General features: G+C 45.8%; 1 protein-coding gene across 1 annotated transcript in view; it reads left to right on the forward strand.

The window, feature by feature from the left end:
* Positions 1-14,705, forward strand: part of znf407 (zinc finger protein 407) — a gene marked incomplete at its 3' end in the record, with an annotated part of 72,113 nt that extends 57,408 nt beyond the window's left edge. The window contains exon 5 of the mRNA XM_084052332.1: positions 14,627-14,705. Coding sequence (XP_083908458.1) covers positions 14,627-14,705 — 79 coding nt within the window. The remainder of the gene's footprint in view (positions 1-14,626) is intronic.
* Positions 14,706-17,500: the final 2,795 nt, after the last annotated feature.

Consider the following 17,500-nt stretch of genomic DNA (forward strand, 5'->3'; position numbering starts at 1 on the left):
CCTCCCTTTTTTTCCTAACCAACAGCCAGATTGTCTTTCTTTATTAACGCTAACGGACGTTGCTTTTCTTTGTTTCATCACTTTGAAAAGAAAGAGAGATTTGTTTGTTGTGAATTCGCATGCGGCAGAAGAGCGCTTGTTTACCATTTTGGGTGAGCTCCGATGTGGACATAAACAAGGCATTAGGGAGGCAGAGATGGGCTGTTTGTTGAGCGGTGAGTCAACGGCAGAGCCGGCGTCAGCGGCGTGAGGGCTAATTGTTGTTTGAGTGAAACCTTTCGCGGCAGGTTTTGTTTTCTCTCTCTTTTTGGGCGAGGTGGAGGGCGAGTTTCCAGTGGAAAAAAAACTTCTCTCTCCGCTCTCTCTGTTGCTAGGGCGGCAGATGGTGGGTGTCAAGACAACGGCAACAATAGCCAAACAAAGACATTCTTTATCCCGGTGTGTGTGTATGCGTGTGTGCATGCGTGTGTGTGTGTATGTGCATGTGTATGTGCTTGTCTGAGAGGTGTAGAAGTGTCTGCTTTGAGTAGGAGGTAACAGCATCCATAATAGCGTTGCACACAACACATTGTGTAAATTATTTGGCTATACTTTTTGCTCAATCTATACAAGCCCATTGTTCCGTACAATGAGAGACAGTACAAATCGCTCAGCGCCTCAACAATAGAAACGCGTGCCAGGCCAGCAAGCGCTCTCAAGTTAGCAAACATAATTGTCGTGTGCTGTCAACCCGGCGTAGAAGACAGACGTCACATTCAACTTGAGGCCATTTAAACTTTCCCCCAAACCCACAAGGCCAAGGGGGTGGGCGCATGGTTGGACCTTTGACGATCGATTTCTTATACAATCTTCCTCCATCAACGCTTCTATGAGTCCCCGGGTCTCTTATAGGTCTCTCTCTCCTGATAGAATCAGTGAATATTAGATTAGTGGCGGAGGAGGTTTATTTTTTCCTCCTGCGGAGTGTGACCTTAGCCGCCCTTCAGGAGAGAGAGGCGGCGGTGGATAATGAGAGTGGTATAAGCTAGCTAGCTAGCAGACAGGCAGCGCTGAGCGGGCGGGCGAGCTCCGTGCTCGGACAGACAGGCCTGACATCCACAGCTACGCCCTTCACTCAGCCGCTAGCGGAGAGAAACGTCAATACGGAGGCCTTATGTTTTATGGATTATCTGCTTTAGCAAAACTATTGTGAGAGAAATACAACTCTCTCTTGTCATGTTCCTTCAAGTTCTTTTTAATGTGCGAGACCACTCGCCGACACAACAAGGGGTGAAATTAGAGAGGCTGTCTCCTTTTTTCTTCTTTTTCCTCTTTCCTCCCGTCCGTCTCTTTTTCTTCTCTCCCTCTATCTCGCCTTCAACTGCCCTTTGTTCCTCCCTGCACCCGCCGCGCGCTTTGATTCAGCAACAACTTTCCCTTCTTTTGCACATTTGGAGGAGCCTTGTTTTTCTTTTGGTTGGTTGGGGGGGGGGGGGGGGGGCTGTACGTGGGTTTGACTCTATGACTCAGACAGATTGGGTCCGTGCTCCACATGGCATGTGGAGGTGAGGCTGGAACACAGCCTGCCATGGTAGACGAGAAAGAAAGCTCCATTTCTCCACTGAAAATTAAACAGTCTCCGAGCTTCCTGGATCTTTTCTTTCCCCTCCTCTTTCTCTCCCTACATTGGGGATTTAATTATTTATTTACCCCTTTCTCTCTCTCTCTCTCTCTCTCTCTCTCTCTCTCTCTCTCTCTCTCTCTCTCTCTCTCTCTCTCTCTCTCTCTCTCTGCCTCGCCCCCCCCCCCCCCTTTTTTTCATACGTTTAATTTGTTCTCGGAGGACAGGCAGATACAGTGCACAGTAAACAGACTAAATAAATCATGTTTGGGCTGTTTTTGGGTCTCACCAGGCTACTGTTGGTTTTTATCCCCAGGAGGCGGAGAGGAGGCTTGCTAGTAGTAAACGGACCTGAGCGCAGCCCTGTTATCCCACTTTAATCTGCCCACTGGGGGCCAGGGGAGGTCGGGGCGCGCTATACCGCGACTCCATGGGTCCCAGAAGGAGCATTGGAGGTTCCACGGGGTGGAGGGGAGGAGGTGGGGCGAACAGAGGAGAAAGAAAGGCGGGGGGGGGGCGGGGGGGTCGGCTTGTGGGTGTTCCCTCAATTAGGCCTGATCATTTCTTCATCGTACGGGCGGTGTCGCCGCGGCAAGAACAGCCGACGTACAAGTTCGCAACGTGTTGCGAGCTTGTGCGTCGGCTATTCTTGCTGCACGTACGACTGGGTGTATATATACATTAGGCTCTTTAACCCATTAAGACCTGGAACTGTGTCATTTTTTGATTTGAGCTAGAAAGCATTATTTTACACTTTGGGCTATTCAAAAATAGCAGATTTACAAGCTCATAGCGCGGCACCGAGTGCCGCGCTACGAGCTTGTAGATCTGCTATTTTTGAAAAATCGTGAAAATGTGTGCAAATCTTTGAATATATATATTTTTAAAGCGAACATTTTTAACTGAAATCGTTGCTTCTGGGGGGTCCCTGGAACAAAATATTTTGATGGGGGTCCGCGGCCAAATTTGGGGGTCCTTGACATGAAAAAGATTGAGCACCACTGATATAGAAACATACGTTTTTCAGAAAACTGTTGGGATTTAGGAGACATGTAGAATCGGCTTCAGGTCTCAATGGGTTAATAAGGGGGTACTGTGTCATTGTGTTTGTCTATTATAATGAGTCCAGCCTATAATGACATTGGTCAGCGAGTACTTGAGCAAACAGGTTATTAGAGTTATTAGGCCTTAAACTGACGTCAAGTCACATTACGGCAAATGTAAAATAGAGACTTGTTAAATTTGCTGTATTATCCTTACTATTGTATTCATTGTGGAAATGATCTCAACACAATTAAAGATACAACAAGCACAACCCCTCCCCCATCGCCCTTCACCTCTTCCCCCAGCGCACCACACACACGCACGCACGCACGCACGCACGCACGCACGCACGCACGCACGCACGCACGCACACACACACACACACACACACACACACACACACACACACACACACACACACACACACACACACACACACACACACACACACACACACACACACGTACACGCACACGCACACGCACACACCTGAAGAGACCTCATAAACATAAGGAAACCTGCATTACAAATTACAGTACATCATAGAAATTGTGCAGCAAGCTTTTTAAAATACCAGTGCTGCCAGTGAGGCGCTTTGTAATTTATCCCTTCACGGCTGTTAGCTGCGCCGCGCGCGGTGATTTATTTGGTTTAAGAGAAGTTTTGTTTAGAGAGATAATGAGCAGGACTTCTCTTTAATGATTTAACACGGAGCGGTGGAAAGCAGAGGAAGGGGAAAAAAAGCACATATATTTTTCATATCTCTAACTGCACTGCAGAGAGGAAGTGCCGAGGAGGGAAGGGGAGAGCGAGAGAGAGAGAGAGCGAGAGAGAGAGATACATTAGCCAGAGAAGCTAACAGCTTTTAACAACCAGTGTTTTTGATTCGTTTTGCTTTCTTGTGTAAAATGAGACTTGTTTTCCCTCAGTATTTTAGCGTGTTATGTATTTCGCTGGAAATGTTTCTCGCTATACCGTGTTCCGTCATCTACGCAAATAGTGTTTCCTCCTCTTTCCCGGCCATCCATAAAAGTGAAGCCTCGTTCCTGCTGATTCCACACAATCTGCCTTCGTTTATGAATTCATATTTGAAGCACGCCGCGGCTTCATGTACAAGCCGTCCGCACCTTGTTCTATCCACACCACTCCTTTTATCTCCACCACCAAACACAATCCCCATTCTACCCTTCTTGTTCAGCGTTTTTAAGTTGCCCCCTTTTTTTCAGGATTTAAACCCCAAATTAAAGCAGTTAATTAGAAAATATAATGAAGTCGAATAGCGCATTATGCAAACAAGCGCCATGACGCTCCGAGCAAAGGGGAGCTTTGTAACGTTAAAACTGCCATCGGCACACATGGCGATGATGATATCAATAATAGATTACTTCATCAATCGCTGTTCCTCTTAACCCATTGAGACCGGGAACGCATTGGTGTCATTTTTTGATTTGAGCTAAAAAAGCGTTATTTTACACTTTGGCTATTCAAAAATAGCAGATATACAAGCTCGTAGGGCGGCACCGAGTGCCGCGCTACGAGCTTGTAGATCTGCTATTTTTGAAAAATTGTGACAATGTGTGCAAATTCATATTTTTATATCCTTTTAAAGCTTTAACTCAAATCTTTGCTTCTGGGGGTCCCTGGAACAAAATATTTTGAGATGGTTGGCGGTCAAATATATATAATTTTGGGGGTCCTTCACATGAAAATGTTTGAGAACCACTGATATAGAAACATATGTTGTTCAGAAAACTGTTAGGATTTAGAAGACATAAGTAAGAATCGGCCTCAGGTATTATTGGGTTAAAGATGGAAATGTGCTGTCGGGAAAGCGACCGCATTTTTATTTTTCATTATTATGTTTTCATTTTTTTTCTCTTTTCGTCTCCTCCTCCTTCCCCCCCCCCTCCCCCTCCCCCAGCTGAAAGTGTGTGTTTCATCTCACATTAGGGTGTGCTCTGCATAAGTGCAGGTGGAACTTCTCTGCCTCTAAATGATCCTTTAATGGAACGGTGTGCAGCGGAGCCGGGAACTCTATGGGGCGCTGCCACCGCCAATGAGACAGTCTGCTCAATCAATCCGTCAAGCCCCATCACCTGCCTCAGCAGATGATCCAAAACTCTTTGGAAAGACAAGAGGGAGAGGGAGACAGACAGAGCGTTTTATGTACCTCGCTCTAAAATGGGAGGACACACACACTCTCGCACGCGTGCAAAAGTACACACACACACACACACAAATTGGGCGCGCAAGGACGACACACACACACACACACGCGCGCGCGCGCGCGCACACGCATCCATTCCACACAGCTCGCGCCGGCCGCGGTGGCATCCTTAAGTGAGAGGTGTCTGTTTCGGTGAGGGCCTTGACGTTGATGGGCCGTCAGAGCAACATTTTTCCTCTCCTTTTATTTTTATCAAGATCATCTCGGAATAGATCAAGTGCTCGCTTCACTCTCCGACGCGGGGCGTAAAAATCAATCCAGACGTCTTATTTATTTATTTCACCCCCCGCCCCAATAGCTGTTACATTATGGGAGATTTCCATAAGCGGATCTCTAAGAAGGCCCGAGCGATATTGATGCGGAGTCACCCCTTCCTTCCATCAAACAAAGTGACAGCACCGCAAACTGCATTTTGCCCCTCTCTCTCTCTCTCTCTCTCTCTCTCTCTCTCTATCTCTCTCTCGGTCTCTCTTTCTCTCTCTCTATCTTTTGCTCTTTCCACTCTACTCCACTCTCCCCTTAGTTCATTCACTCTGCCTCATATAGATGTATCCCTTCTTTTTTCCATATCTCTATTCCCCCCTGTTACTGCTTGTCTTCACATCTCTCTCACTCTCTCTCCCTCTCTCTCTCTCTCTGTCTCTCTATCAGTCAGATTGACACCACATTTTAGTTGCGGGTCATTTGAGAACCCGTCTCTTCCCCCCAAAGTTCTTCATGGGCCTCCATTAGACACCTGCTTGTAAGAAGCGATGTTAGAAAGTCTCATCCCGGTGAACTAGACTCCTCCGATAAACTCCAACCGTCTCTCTTCCCTGCTACCTGTCTCTCACAAAGTTAGTGAGTCTGTCAATAAGGAGGCTTATCTTGAAAGTTCTCTCTCTCTCTCTCTCTCTCTCTGTGTGTCTCTGTGTCGGGCGTCTCCATCCTGGCTGTCTGTACAGTATGACTGCTCTCATGTCAGCAGCTGTCTCAGCGCTCCGGGGTTCTGTCAGGCAAGCGTTGGGCTCTGTTCTTCTGTCAGTTTACCTGCCTGTCAAAGCCACTCACTTTAGCCCATTAAGACCTGGAACGCATCTGTGTCACTCAAAAAGCATTTTACACTTTGGCTATTCAAAAATAGCAGATATACAAGCTCATAGCGCGGCACCGAGTGCCGCGCTATGAACTTGTAGATCTGCTATTTTTGAAAAATCGTGAAAATGCGTGCAAATCTTTGAAAATATATTGTTTAAAGCGAACATTTTTAACTCTATTCTTTACTTCTTGGCGGTCCCTGGAACAAAACATTTTGAGATGGAGGTCGGCGGCCGAATACATATCATTTTGGGGGTCCTTGACATAAAAAAGTTTGAGCACCACTGATATAGAAACATACGTTTTTTTTCAGAAAACTGTTGTGATTTTAGAAGACATTTGTAGAATGAGCTTCAGGTCTCAACGGGTTAGACATCTACTTCTTCCCATGTTGCCATCTCTCGTCAGGCTGGGTTCATACGACACAGAAAGCAGATCATTGCTCTCGTCTGATTATGTTTACTCAACGAGAATGAGATTTAGTCGTGGAAATAGGAAACTTTGTGTGTTTTTTTATTCCTCCGCCACAGACCAAACATAGCCTAGCGATTTCAAATACGTGCCCATTGAAGCTTCAAATAAACTATTTTGAGTCTGTTTCAATTGTAGATGGGGGTGGGGGTGGGGGAGGGGTACATGGGGGAGGACTGAATGACGGAGGTGAAACCCTGATGGAGAGAATGAGGATGGTGCACTCACGGAGAACGGAACTGTATTGAGATATTTTCTGCTGAGGTGGTGGTGGTGTGTTGGCGCAAAACGTGAAAAAAAGAAAGAAAGATTATCGCTCCACGCGCTGCGTTCCTCACTCCCGCAATTAGAGCACGCCGTTGATCACCTGACGGCGCTCGACCGGCCGCTGTTGGCGCGTGCGGTCGACCAACGTTCTCAAACTTTTAACCCATTAAGACATGAGGTTACGATTCTACAAAATGTCTTCTAAATCCCAACAGATTTTTGAAAAAACCTATGTTGCTATTTTCAGTGGTTCTCAAACTTTTTCATGTCAAGGACCCCAAAATGTATAATGTATTTGGCCTCACCTATCTCAAAATATGTTGTTCCAGGGACCCCCAGAAGCGAAGATTTGAGTTAAAAATGTTCGCTTTAAAAATATACATATTGAAAGATTTGCATACATTTTCTCGATTTTAGCCAAAGTGTCAAATAATTCATTTTTTAGCTCAAATCTAAAGATGACACAGATGCGTTCCGGGTCTTAAGTGGTTAATTGCAGAGTGCAGAAGACAAAGTGCGGCGCGCACAAGGAGTCTGTTTCAAGTTTCTCTTTTTTTTTGTGCCGAGTCGCTCTTTCCTTACGCTGGCTGCTGTCACCAGGAAATATTCAGGTGCGCAAAAAAAAAGACCTGCCGGTGGTATCAGAAGTCTAAACGTCAAGGTGGGGTGTAAAAAAAAAAGAGAAGAAAAAGACAGAGGACTTTGACAAGGGGGAGGGGGGGGGGGCTGTGGGGAGGAGGAGGCTGGAGGAAACGGGAAGAAGACAAAGGGGGGGAAGGAGGCGCATCAGAACAGAAAGGAGGTGCAGCAGCAGAGATTGGAAGTTGGGAGGATGCAGAGGAAAAAAGCATTCTCTCTTGCCAATGGCAGACACTCAGAGAGGCACTGAGGGACAACGCACGGGAGAAGAAAATGCTAGGGGTGGCAGGGGACCGGAGGGAGAGGGAAGGGGGCAATGGAGGTGGAGGAGGATTGGGGGGGGGTGTGGGGAGGTGTAGTAGCAGGGAGAGCCGCAGGGGAGTGGGGTGGAGGGTGGGGTGGGGGGGGGTTGGGGTGGGTACCATAGAACTGCTGATGGAAGGCAGAGTCACCGAGGGATAGATGGGGGGGGGGGGGATAGAGAGAGAGAGGGGGGAAACACAGGAAGGGATGGCGCGGGCCGGGGGAGACGGAGGAGGAGGGAAGGGAGGTGCAATAAGTGGCGACGGAGGAGGAGACGGGGCGGGAGGACTCTGGCTTTGCTACCTGCTGCTGCTGATGGCAGTCAGAGTCAGTGAGGGATGGAGGGCTCTCCAGCTGTGACATTAAAGCAGCAGGTGGAAGCCATCATTAGGACTGGCACAGGAGGCTGTGGATGAGCCCTCACACACTCATTTCTTTGGGGCCCGACGGACCACTGCAGTGCATAATACGCGTGTGGGGGTTATGCGCACGTGTGCGCGTGAGTGTGCGCGGGTGTGTGTGTGCGTATCCATGTATGCATGTACGTAACCGTGCGGATGTGTCTATTTGTGCGTGTGCGCGGGAAGTGTGTGTGGATGTTTGTGTGTCCCCTCAAAGGGAGCCGAAGCATAGCCCCATACCTTCAGAGAACCCCCCCCCCACCCCCCACCCAAAGGAACCCCCCCTCCTCCTCCCCAATCTCCCAAGCTTCAGTGCACAGCTCTGCGAGGGTTGAGTGGATCCCACATCTGGCACTTCTCTCATTCTGCCTAATGGCTCCTTGGTTACCTCTTTCGCCAATTTACAACACAGAACTTTGCTCGACTTCAAGCACTTGTTTTTCACCTTCCCAGTTTTATACCTGTCTTTTTTTTCTTTTCTTTTTTCCCAGCTGAAAAGTTCCTTTATGCCCTTTCACCGGTCAAGGTCAGCTCCTTTAGAAAGAAGTATCTCTTATGAAGATGTAAGGAGTTATAAGAATGTTATACGTGTAGCCACTCTTGTTTCTGGGTATAATGCTTCATTCTGGGCAGTGGTGTAAAGTAACTAAGTACATTTACTCAAGTGCTGTAGTTAAGTACAATTTTGAGGTACTTTAACTTTACTGGAGTGTTTCCAATTGTCTATACTTTTGCTTCTACTCCCCTACTGTACATCTCAGAGAAAAATATTGTACTTTTACTCCACAACAATTATTTGAAATCTTTAGTCACTAGTTACTTTGGAGATATCAATTATTACATTAAAACATACATTAACCACTATAGCCACTATTCTATACCGTGGCTATTTGAAAATAGCCGATCGCGACGCGTTGTTGTGAGCTTGTAGATCGGCTATTTTCAAACATTTTAGTACTTTTACTTTTGGTACATTAAGTACATTTTGATGCCAATACTTTTGTACTTTTACTCAAGTCCATTTTTAATTCCGGACTTTTACTTGTAACAGAGTACTTCTACATTGCACTATTGATACTTTTACTTAAGTCAAATATCGGACTACTTTTTCCACCACTGCAAGGAAGCAGCCGACGCTATAGACGGCAGTAAGTCGTGCAAAGTGTGTCACGTCTGACACTTGGCCATCCCAGCGTCCCCCGTGTGTGTGCGGCTCTCGGGATGGGTAGATGGGAGGCGGGCTGTGCCGCGTAGAAGCCGAGCCGAGCCGCGCTCGGGGGAGGGGGGGGGGCATTTCCTTAGATCTACCCTTCCCTTCCGGATCCCTGGATCAGGCCTCTCTCTCTCCAGGAACGACCGGCGGGCAAAATGAAGTTGTTTGTATCAAATATTGACACGTTATCTCTTCATCGTCAGGCGTGCGGGGAGGGAAGAGAGAGAGAGGGGAGAAAGATTGTAACTGTGGGTAATTGAGCCGTGTCTCCCCTGCTTATCGGTAAAGCTCCGGCACGTCACGGAGCTAACGAGGTGTGGCGCGCCGATTAGTCTGAAGGGAGAGAGAGTCGAACGTGGTATATACGCCATCTTTTTCCTCTTCTTTTTTTATTTTTTTATCAAGGATGGATATTATGAGCCTCCCTGGAGGGCAGACGCACAGCCTTATTAGTTCAATTCATGGGGGGAGGAGAATTGATATGGATGAATGGCATGTTAAAGTATCCCTTTGTAACAATAACCATCAGGGCTGTGATCATTTGAGCTGATGATGCTGCCCAAGGCAGCAGCGGGGGGGGGGGGGGGAGAGCCGGGGCCTTGACCTGAATGGGAGGGGCCACACTCACACATATATGCGCACACACACACACACACCGGGTTGCCAGGTCTGCTTATTATAATTTCCCTGCAAGATTTTATTTGAAAATAGCAGATCTACAAGCTCACAACGCGTCGCATCGCGACGCGTTGTGAGCTTGTAGATCTGCTATTTTCAAATAGCTGATGTGTGTGTTAAAGAAGTGCTCATGTGGCCCATAGTCGCTTCTTTTGGGCTGGTTTTCCTAGACCTGGTTGCTTGTTTCTCTCACAGAAACCGGACAACACTGCACACACACGCACGCACGCACGCACGCACACACACACACACGCACACGCACACGCACACACACAAAGGGCACGGGGCTGATTAGAGGCAGCTTCAAACAAATTGATCTAAGCCCTTTACCATTGTATGTGTGTGTGCTGTGGAATCCTGAGTGTTCATTTGACTCTGACAGTGTACCTGTGTCACCAGATGGCCCCATATAACAAGGTCCATTTGGTTGCATTTCGTCGCTGACGCCCGGGCAGAAACCTCGTACAGTATCCGCATATTCTGACTTTATGGTTCGTAAAATGAATGCCCTACTTAATCATTCGAGAGTGTCACACACAAGTATTGAAAATAGCAGATTTACAAGCTCACAACGTGTCGCATCGCAATGCGTGGTGAGCATGTAGATGGGCTATTTTCACTGTGTTAAAATGATACATATAAGGAACGATATTGGACATACAAGGTTTCCACCACCCGACAGCAACGATTTGTACTCTCTCAGAGTTACAAATGGATAAATTGATACTCAGGATTTTGCTGTGTGTGTGTGTGTGTGTGTGTGTGTGTGTGTGTGTGTGTGTGTGTGTGTGTGTGTGTGTGTGTGTGTGTGTGTGTGTGTGTGTGTGTGTGTGTGTGTGTGTGTCTTTTGAAATATCCGTGCCTGTATTTCTGCTCATGTGTCCGCATGTGGTAGATCTCCATGTTCAGTGCATGCGTGTTTTAGCATCTGTGCATGTCTATTTTTGTGCATTTGTGTGTGTGTGTGTGTGGGTGTGTGTGTGTGTGTGTGTGTGTGTGTGTGTCCATTCATGAGGTCTGTGCCAGGTGTCTCCATAGGGCATTGCCACTCATACCACTGTAGAACGCTGAGAATAATCCACAAAAAAAAAAAAAAAAAAAAAAGGAGAGAGAGATGAGAATCTCACAACATGCCAGTTTGATTTGTAATCCTCGCTATCAAAGAATGCTAATTAAAATCATATTTTGCATATGTCTTGTCTTTCATGCGCATATGCAAATCACCCCCGTTGCCTTTCAGCACTCTGTAATTAGGTTTATGAAGGACAGCTGTAATACATAATTAACAGAAATGTTTGCAAGCTCTCTTTTTTTTCTCCCCCTCCTCCACGTCTAAACGCGGTGACTTAAACAAGCACCCGTGAAGTGTTTCAAGGCCGTGCTTTTCTCTCAAATATATTGATTAATTCTTTCATGCTTTTTTTCTCCATCTTTTTCCCAGAAATGATCTTAATTAGGCTGTTTGTTTATTTATAGATGATGCAGTCAGTCAGTGGCGCCTGCAGTGTCCCAGGGACACGTGCAGTTTTGATCCAGCAATTCTTTGTGTGTGTGTGTGGTGGGGGTGGGGGGGGGGGGTGTTAGTCATGCACTGGCTCCCAGTTTAACCCATTGAGACCTGAAGCCGATTCTACATGTCTCCTAAATCTCAACAGTTTTCTGAAAAACGTATGTTTCTATATCAGTGGTTCTCAATCCTTTTCATGTCAAGGACCCCCAAAATGATATGTATTTGGCCGCGGACCCCCATCAAAATATTTTGTTCCAGGAACCCCCCAGAAGCAAAGATTTGAGTTAAAAATGTTCGCTTTAAAGGTATTTATATTCAAAGATTTGCACACATTTTCACGTTTTTCAAAAATAGCAGATCTACAAGCTCATAGCGCGGCACTCGGTGCCGCGCTATGAGCTTGTATATCTGCTATTTTTGAATAGCCCAAAGTGTAAAATAATGCTTTTTAGCTCAAATCTAAAAATGACACAGTTCCAGGTCTTAATGGGTTAAGTCCCAGGCAACATTCTGGACCGATGGATGGACTTAGTTAAGAGTGAGAGGACACAGAGTGATGATGGCAAATCAAAACCGTGAACCGTGTTTGAATATTTATACGGGGGTGTTAGTTAGCGTCGGCCTTAGGGCCACGGCTGGCAGACGCGACTTCTGGGCCGTGATGGGTTGGATGAGACAGCGTGTGTGTGTGTGAGTGTGAGTGTGTGTGCGTGTGTCTGAGTGTAGCCAGACGTGGGGATGAGAGGGGAAAACAGTATGTGACACAGTGATGTAAACGGTGAAATAATTACGCATGTTTTCTTTTTTCATGACAAACTGATGAGGCACACAGTTAGCTTCAAAACGGCATGCCGAGAGAGGATTTCTGGAGAGACACTTTAAAATCTTTGACAGTTTGAACGGTCTATTGTTGCTAAGAAACTTGTAAATGCCCTTTTCTCAACATCCAGTCGGCTGTTCACGCCACTAGGAAGGCGCAGACCCGTTGAAAGATGCACTCACTGCTACATGCAGAGTTTCAACACTCTTTAACCCATTAAGACCTGGAACTTTGTCATTTTTAGATTTGAGCTAAAAAAGCATTATTTTACACTTTGGGCTATTCAAAAATAGCAGATATACAAGCTCATAGCGCGGCACCGAGTGCCGCGCTACGAGCTTGTAGATCTGCTATTTTTGAAAAATCGTGAAAATGTGTGCAAATCTTCTGAATATATATATTTTAAAGCGAACATTCTTAACTCAAATCTTTGCTTCAGGGGGTCCCTGGAACAAAATATTTTGATGGGGGTCCGCGGCCAAAAACATATCATTTTGGGGGTCCTTCACTTGAAAAAGATTGAGCACCACTGATATAGAAACATACGTTTTTCAGAAAACTGTTGAGATTTAGGAGACATGTAGAATCGGCTTCAGGTCTCAATGGGTTAATCTCATCGCGACACCATTACGTGGTTCATGTATTGTGCACGCTTCATTAACACCCATTATAAGGGTTCAGTGTTTAGGAACTGTATAGTAAGTGTTTGGAACTATGGTTGCCCCCATGGCAACGTTACTTCAGAATTTTTCTTGTCCATGTTCACACCCTAAACTAATTCCAAATCAGCTTTTAAGCTGGTTTTGGCAATACATGATTGACTATTGAATATTATATGAATATTCTTTACAGAGGGAGTCTATGGGAGTGTCCTATTTGAAATAAATAAATACATTGAAAAACCCTTGGGGCTGTGTCCACCAAGGCATTCTTTGTTTCCCCCTGAGCACCAACCAACCAGAGTGCAGTGGGCGCGCTCGTAATGTTGTGTTAACGGGGCGGGGGTTGACGGACAGATCGGTGAACCAATGGGATCAGGCACAATCTCTCCGCGCCACACCCGCCCCTCTATACCCAAAAACAGGAGCGCTGGTGCAGCCTAATAATTTGATGACCGGCGGAGACTCAAATGCAGATCAATTGAGTCTCCTACTGGAGACATAAGTATCTTTCTGCTGGTCATCAAATTATTGGTTCAGGAATGCGACAAAAACAAAAAAAATCTTCATGGGGTGTGTAATTGATAGAAAATAAGTCATTTTTTTGGGGTGAACTACTCCTTTAATGTGACATGTTGTTTGTTGTAAATCAGCTATTTTTGGCATGCGACACTGGCGCGCAACCTAAGCATAAATCAAGCCTTTTACAATCAGGGAGGGAGGGGGTGAGGAGGGAAGGACGGGAGGACGGAGAGGACTCTGTGCGCGCAGTGACACTGCCAACCACAGGACTGCTGGTTCAACTCCCTTCTGCCTCTTTCATGTAGCTCTGTCCACAGCTCTCAGATGTGGTCATTGTCTGTCAGAGGCACGATAATGGGAAGTGATGGGTGCTAAATGAAAAGGCCAGGGGATGAAAACGCCGGAGAGGCAGCTTTGGATCCCTGACTAGTTAGGTCTGTCATCCGTTCATTATGTTTTCACATGCTGTTTAGGAGACATAGTAAACTGCGGGTCCTAGACACTGTCAGGGCATTGTGGTCGATGGCTGAGCAATAGTGCCCCGGTGATTTTTTTTTGACTGTGCGTGTGTATGCCACTGCACGTATCCTCGAATTCTAACTGCAATGTTTGTACACACTTGGCACGTAGTCTTCGTGTAGCCTTTGTGACACCCTCTTTTGTCTGTTTTGGAAGACCCAAACCACCAAAGATTGTGCTTGTGAACCAGTCACCAGGCGCCTGCAAAGTCACTGTGGTCACTTTTGTTATTGAGTTATTATGCAGGTCTGGAAATGGTGGGAAAGTATGAATAGGAAATGAGTTTGAGTGTCTTGAAATGGGAATTTTCGCAAATACTGTGTGAAAGTATGCTGATGAAATGTCGGGTCAGCCTCGGTTCACGTTTGACTGTAGGCTATGAAGTTGTGGAGTCACAGTCCAGTCATATAATATGATGTTCATAGTTATGAATGGTAGAATTGTTGTGAAAACAATATTCAGCCATACAGTCACCAATATTTACAGTTACTGTACATCATGTCAAGGTTACTACACGACCCAAACTTCTACCAAAGTATATATTTCTTTCTTTAAAGGCTGGTATAATGTTCAGGAAAACCCCTTTTTAAAGTTACTGCCTTTGAATAGGGAAGTTGTGTTTGTTGCATTACATTGCGGTTAACCCACATATCCCCTCTGTGTGCTCTGTTAACAGGTGGGCCTTTGTTATGAAGAAACACCTGAGCACCCATCTGCTGGGGAAGCATGGAGTTGGCCAGCCCAAACTGAGGTAAGCTCCATGACTGCATCAGGGGTTGTCAACTATACCTGTGATTCAAATAAGGGACACCTTGGCAGAAAAAGATAAAATCTCACTCTATATATTTTTGTATATTATATTAACCCATTAAGACCTGAGGCCGCGTCTAAAAAAAATCGAAATCCTAACAATTTTTCAGAAAAAAATATAAAAAAATATTTTTCACGATTTTTCAAAAATAGCAGATCTACAAGCTCATAGCGCGGCACTCGGTGCCGCGCTATGAGCTTGTAGATCTGCTATTTTTGAATAGCCAAAGACATCTAAAGTGACACAGATGCGTTCCAGGTATCAATGGGTTAACAACCTGTATTATGAGCTGTTTGAACTTGTAAGATGGGTGTCATTGATTGATTCTCAAAAATATCCGTTCAATGAGGGACACGTCTTTTAGCTTTCCAAATAAGGAACAATTCTTTATATCAAGGGACGGTTGGCAAACCCACACAGCAACAACCTGGGGGCGAACATTTCGGCAATCATTTTAGATCCACAAGCTCTCAATGTGTATACAGTATGTAGATCGACTATTTTCTGCAAAGATATTTGGTGTGTAGGGGAAAAAAGCAGGGGGCCTACTATAGAGCCTGGGGGACTCTAACCTCGCGTCACCAGTCTTTCCACCTCGGAGGAAAGCCTGGTATGCGTTATTAAAGACCCGTGTGATCCGGTCTAGGCCACGCCTACTGAAGGAAAAGGAAAAAAGAAAATAATTCTCTTTCCGGATTTGGCCCATCCGGTTTTGCGGTGCCGCTTTGTTTTGGTTCCCCAATCCCTATTTAAATGGAATAGAATTTCCCCGTGGGATAATACAGACGCTAAATAGTCTCCGGAAAGTGCACGCACATTTATATTTAAGAAATAAGCTAAACTACGCCGAATCAAGGATCTTATTAGGACGGACCTATTTTGGGGTGACGTCTTTCCGGATCTGCCCATCCGGCTGCTTGATGACGCGGATGACGCGCCTGGTGACGTAGAGTTACTTCCGCTCCCGACCGGATCATAGACCCGAAAGATATGCTGCCCAGGCTAGGGGGACTCCAGCCAAGGAAGTATATCAGCGTTTAAGTGGTTAAAGCCAGGGGTCGTAGCACCGTTCCACTAGTTCAGAGCCTTTGACTAGTTGTTTGAGCTGCATGTGAGAGTACGTCTACCTCACGTATCAATGAAAATCAACCATTCGCAGCTCTTACCGACGCTTACAAAATCTGCCGAGTGTCAACGACGCCGTTGACACTCGGCAGATCTTGTAACCATCAATGGAGTTAACATAGGAATGACTCTGGCTGGATTGCACATCAATGGTCCACTGTGTGACCTGCTAAGTACTGTAGATCAGTGGTTCTCAAACTTTTTCATGTCAAGGACCCCCAAATTGACACTTGTTAGCCCGCGGACCCCCATTTGAAAAGATAAGCCAGGGACCCCCATAAGAGAAGATGTTTTACGGCTCTAGTAGTGATTCTCAACCATTTTAATTTCAAGGACCCCCAGTTTGACATGCATTAGGGCTACGGACCCCCATTTAATGGCATTTCTATCACTTGGACCGCAATTTATATTGTAAAATCAATGTTAATTTAACTCTGAGAGTGTACAAATGGAACCAAATGGACCCGTTAGGGTCCATTTGGTTCCATTTGTACACTCTCAGAGTTACAGACCCATAAGGGTCCATTTTCCTAACTCTCCATCATTTAGCTGGGGACCCCCTGGAACTCCCTCAAGGACCCCTGGGGGTCCCCGGACCCCACTTTGAGAACCAATGCTGTAGATGTAGGCATACTGTCAAGATGTTCTGAAGCAGTCCAAAGAGAACGTTTGGATAACAGTGGCTGGTGGATTCATGAACTAATTCAATTACAGAGGTGACGTCTGCAAGGTAAATGCATATGACAACACTAAAGTATAAAGTATCACTAAAGTAAATGGTGCATTTATATAGCACTTTTTATCCAAAGCGCTTTACATAGATTGTACATTACATTCACCCATTTACACACCAATGGTGGAGGAAACCATGCAAGGCACCAACCTGCTCATCCGGAGCAATTAGGGGTTCAGCGTCTTGCTCAAGGACACTTCGGCACTAACTCTGGGGGAGCCCGGGATCGAACTGGGAACCTCAGGGTTCCCATCTGGCCGCTCTACCGGCCATTCTACCCCTTATGCAAGTAAATTAGAATAACATTCGATACATATTGTGGGTTAATAAATAGGCTTACATATTAAAGAGGTTATTTCAATCGGCGATCGCTCGCGTGCGCATGTATGCACGAATGTGTGCGCTTGGCGTAGCGCTCCACTAGTTAAAAAAATCCACAGAAAGCAACTGAAGAAGGATCTAAATGTCTAGCATTCAGAACCAGTTATATTTGCAAAGCTCTGGTACACTTGAAATTAAATGTATATGGATGATTTAAGTGTCCTCTATTTGTTTATGTTGAGCTTAGGTGAGTTCACCGGGGTGAGTTGCACGGACTTGGCTTGCTGACGTGGCTAACATTAGCGGCTAATGCCGGTGATAACCGTAAACGAGCAAGTAATGGCCGACGCTGGTGTAAAGAAGGAAATGTAATAGAAGGTGAACGTGATGATGACCCAGCCACCGCACACCACACGCTTAGTCATTGTAACTAACATGACCTGTTCACTCACATCAGCAGCACTACAGGTTTCTGCTTCGTTTGTGCAACTGCTGCCATGTTGCTCCACAAAAGTCACGTATTTTCAACTGAAAAAAGTATTGACATGATTTATTAGTCA

This window comes from Gymnoscopelus microlampas (genome assembly GCF_963454915.1).
Source record: "Gymnoscopelus microlampas genome assembly, chromosome: 3".
Classification (NCBI taxonomy): Eukaryota; Metazoa; Chordata; class Actinopteri; order Myctophiformes; family Myctophidae; genus Gymnoscopelus; species Gymnoscopelus microlampas.